This window comes from Triticum aestivum, chromosome 3D (genome assembly GCF_018294505.1).
Source record: "Triticum aestivum cultivar Chinese Spring chromosome 3D, IWGSC CS RefSeq v2.1, whole genome shotgun sequence".
In the NCBI taxonomy this organism is placed as follows: domain Eukaryota; kingdom Viridiplantae; phylum Streptophyta; class Magnoliopsida; order Poales; family Poaceae; genus Triticum; species Triticum aestivum.
Genome location: NC_057802.1, coordinates 223,614,797 through 223,617,983, shown reverse-complemented (window position 1 = coordinate 223,617,983; position 3,187 = coordinate 223,614,797). Strand labels below are relative to the sequence as shown.

Genomic DNA, 3,187 nt, shown 5'->3' with positions numbered 1-3,187 from the left:
CTCCTTCCGATCCCCAGTGCGCCCTGCCGCCATTGTCTCCCACCTCTCGGTCCCCTACCTCCATCGCCTTCTTCTCTGGTTGCCATGGCAACTAGAGCAGATCTCTAGTGCCTTCCCACCGCTAACCACCAACCCCCCTCCCACCCCAACCCCGCCCTCCCAAAACGACGAGTTAAAACAGGTGGATCTCCAATCTCCTTCTGTTTCTCGACCTTCTTCTGTCCAGAAATCTGAAATTGCAAATTTGCCCACAAAGATGGCAACCGGATCCACGCTATCAGGGCAAACACCACACGAATTTGTGTGTCTTTGCATTTGCCCACCAACATACGCCAGATCTGCCATATACTATGCTAGAGTTGTGCCAAGCTTCTGGGTTGGCTTGGTGCGAGTAGTTGGTAATGAAGCATGCGTAGGAATCACTATAAATAGGGAGAGAAAGGAGGAATTTGGCATAGGGACGGAGGAAAAATAATTGCCACTTGTATCTAACATCAGTTGCCATCTATCATTGTCCGTAGTTGCCACCATGTTAACTTATTGCTTGCCATCCTATTTTATTGTCTGTTGCCATCGCTTCAAAATGATAGCTGGCATCCAGAAATCAGAAAATAGAATGGATGTGCATGTCCTACTTGCCATGAGGTGTTGGTTGCCTACGCAAGAAATGTTATGAGATTGCCGTGTTATCTTCTACGTGCAAACAACAAGAATGCTTTTTGCGGATTGTTGATGCGTCCTTGTTCATGCAGTGACTAAAAACACAGTGGCAGAAAAGAAAGCAGAAGAATGAATCACGAAGATGGCACTGATCCTTGGCTTTCTCAAAGGCCGGAAACGCCACCTTGGGATGCAACAGAGTACAATCAGCTCATTTCTTCAGGGCCATTGCTGCCACTACTAGAGCACTACGCAGGCATCGGTACGACGCATGATAAACAAAGAAGAAACAGTTGCCATGTTCGTGACGATGAAGATGTCATTCTACTTATGTCCTACAATCTAATTTTTAGGAGGTTCTTATGACCAAACCACAATCAGGGGGGCAGCATGGCAAGTTTCGTCACAGGGTGCTAACGCTGACAAATGTAAGGGCAACCAACTTCAGCTAGCTAACGTGGCAAATCAAGGTAACGCATGCAAAAAAGAAACTTACTGTTGTGCACATGAAATTAGACTTGCAAGGATGGCAAAAGACTCACGAGTTATGTCGGAAAAATGTAGGACCTTCATGCAGCACGTGGCATCAGGCGGCAACCATGTACCTGCCATCAACGTCGTACACAGGTGAGTGCACGAAAGTGAAGTTGTGGACAGTGAGTTAGGAGAAAGGAACATATCTGACAGCTGTAGTTGCCATGCCTGGACAGCTCCAGTTGCCGTGGCTGGACAACTGAAGTTGCCATGCCTGGACAACTGCAGTTGCCATGTATAATCAAATGTGACTGCAATGTCTAAACAACCATGCATGACAAGTGTGAACAAATTTGTGTGGCATGGTTGGACCACTACATGTGCCATGTTGAACAAACTACAGTTGCCATGCAATGACCAACTGCTACCATGATCGCAGGTTGTTACGGTGGAACCACATCGGCAAACGTCTCATGGCAAGCTTCACAGTTGCAGGAAAGCGCTATTGCAGATAGAGCAAATCAAATTGGATTGACAGACCACACAAGATCGGCACATGCGGCACAACAAGGTAAAAAATATGAACCAGAAAGCAGTGTTGCATTTGCTTTTGTGGGAATAGCATGTGAGTAAAAGTAGATTTGTAACGGTGGTGGTGGAAAAAACAAACAAAAAATGCTACCAAGTGGTCGTGTGCAAAGAGTCGTATATTGTCTTCAGGATTTGCTAATTGCTACAAGAGTGTGTGCAATATTCATGATTGTTCACATTTGCCTATTGAGCTCAGGCCTAGAATACAAGTTTTGATTCTAGAATATACTGGTTGCCATGTGTTGGCAACAGTAGTTGCCATGTATGTTGGACTGTAGCTGCCATTGCTATATACTACAAGTTCTGATGCTAAAAGACGCTGGTTGCCATGTGTTGGCAACAGTAGTTGCCATGTATGTTGGACTGTAGCTGCCATTGCTATATACTACAAGTTCTGATGCTAAAAGACGCTGGTTGCCATGTGTTGGCAACAGTAGTTGCCATGGATGTTGGACTGTAGCTGCCATTGCTATATACTACAAGTTCTGATGCAAAAAGACGCTAGTTGCCATGTGTTGGCAACAGTAGTTGCCATCTATGTTGGACTGTAGCTGCCATTACTGGAAAATTACAGTTGCCATGCATGGCCATATGCAGATTCACGGCTTGTTGTGTGAATGATGTCATGCAAAATCACATGCAGTTGTTGTACTCCGTTACGATAAACATGCCATTCAAGCAAAATCTTACGCTCATACCTGATTTTTTATTGCAGGACCTTCAACTACAATTAACAGCGGCGCGGGGACATCTACTACGTGGAGCTCTGAGCGCACGGAAGACACGTTCCACCAGCCAGCCAACACTCATGCCACAAACAATGCTGAGTCAGTGTCGGAAATGGCAATCGTTCCAGCAATGCCGACAAGCACACCTTTGCACACCAGCACAAGCAACACTCAAGCAGATGAAACAGCCGCCGATACTGAAGTGAATGATGAAACCGATGACGAAGCACAAGGGGATGAAGATGGTGGGCAATCAGAAATCATAGTACCTCAGCCACCGTATCTTCGGCAGACATTTGATTCGTTTGAAGATGCAAAGGAATTCTACCAGACATATGCAAAGTTCCATGGGTTTGCGGTCAACATCGAATACCATAGGAAAATTAAAAAAACTAACGAGTACAGCAGAGGTGAGATGAGGTGCTACAAGGCACGAAGAAACAAGAAGGGCAAAGGTGATGCGCATGTTGTTCCGGAACGAAAGAGAGGCATCATTGTCAAGACGGAATGCCCTGTCCGGTGTAAGCTTAACATAGATGGAGCATAGTGGGTGGTCACTGAATATTTTGACGAGCACAACCACGAGCTAATAAAAAAGTTTGACCTGGTAAAATTTCTGACCGCCCACAGAGGATTCACCCCCTCGAGAAGAAATTAATAAAGCTGCTACATGATTGGAACATCAGTCCATCAAGAATGGTCCAGATACTCTCCCTCACCCACAACAAAAATGG

General features: G+C 45.6%; 1 protein-coding gene across 1 annotated transcript; it reads left to right on the top strand.

Annotated features, from left to right (window-relative positions):
- The first annotated feature begins 789 nt into the window (after nucleotides 1-789).
- On the top strand, nucleotides 790-2,342 carry LOC123076246 (uncharacterized). The gene is made up of 5 exons (XM_044498603.1): nucleotides 790-922; nucleotides 1,014-1,130; nucleotides 1,225-1,287; nucleotides 1,574-1,705; nucleotides 2,323-2,342. The coding sequence occupies exons 1-5, from the start codon at nucleotides 790-792 to the stop codon at nucleotides 2,340-2,342; spliced, it is 465 nt and encodes a 154-aa protein (XP_044354538.1).
- The last annotated feature ends 845 nt before the right edge of the window (nucleotides 2,343-3,187 follow it).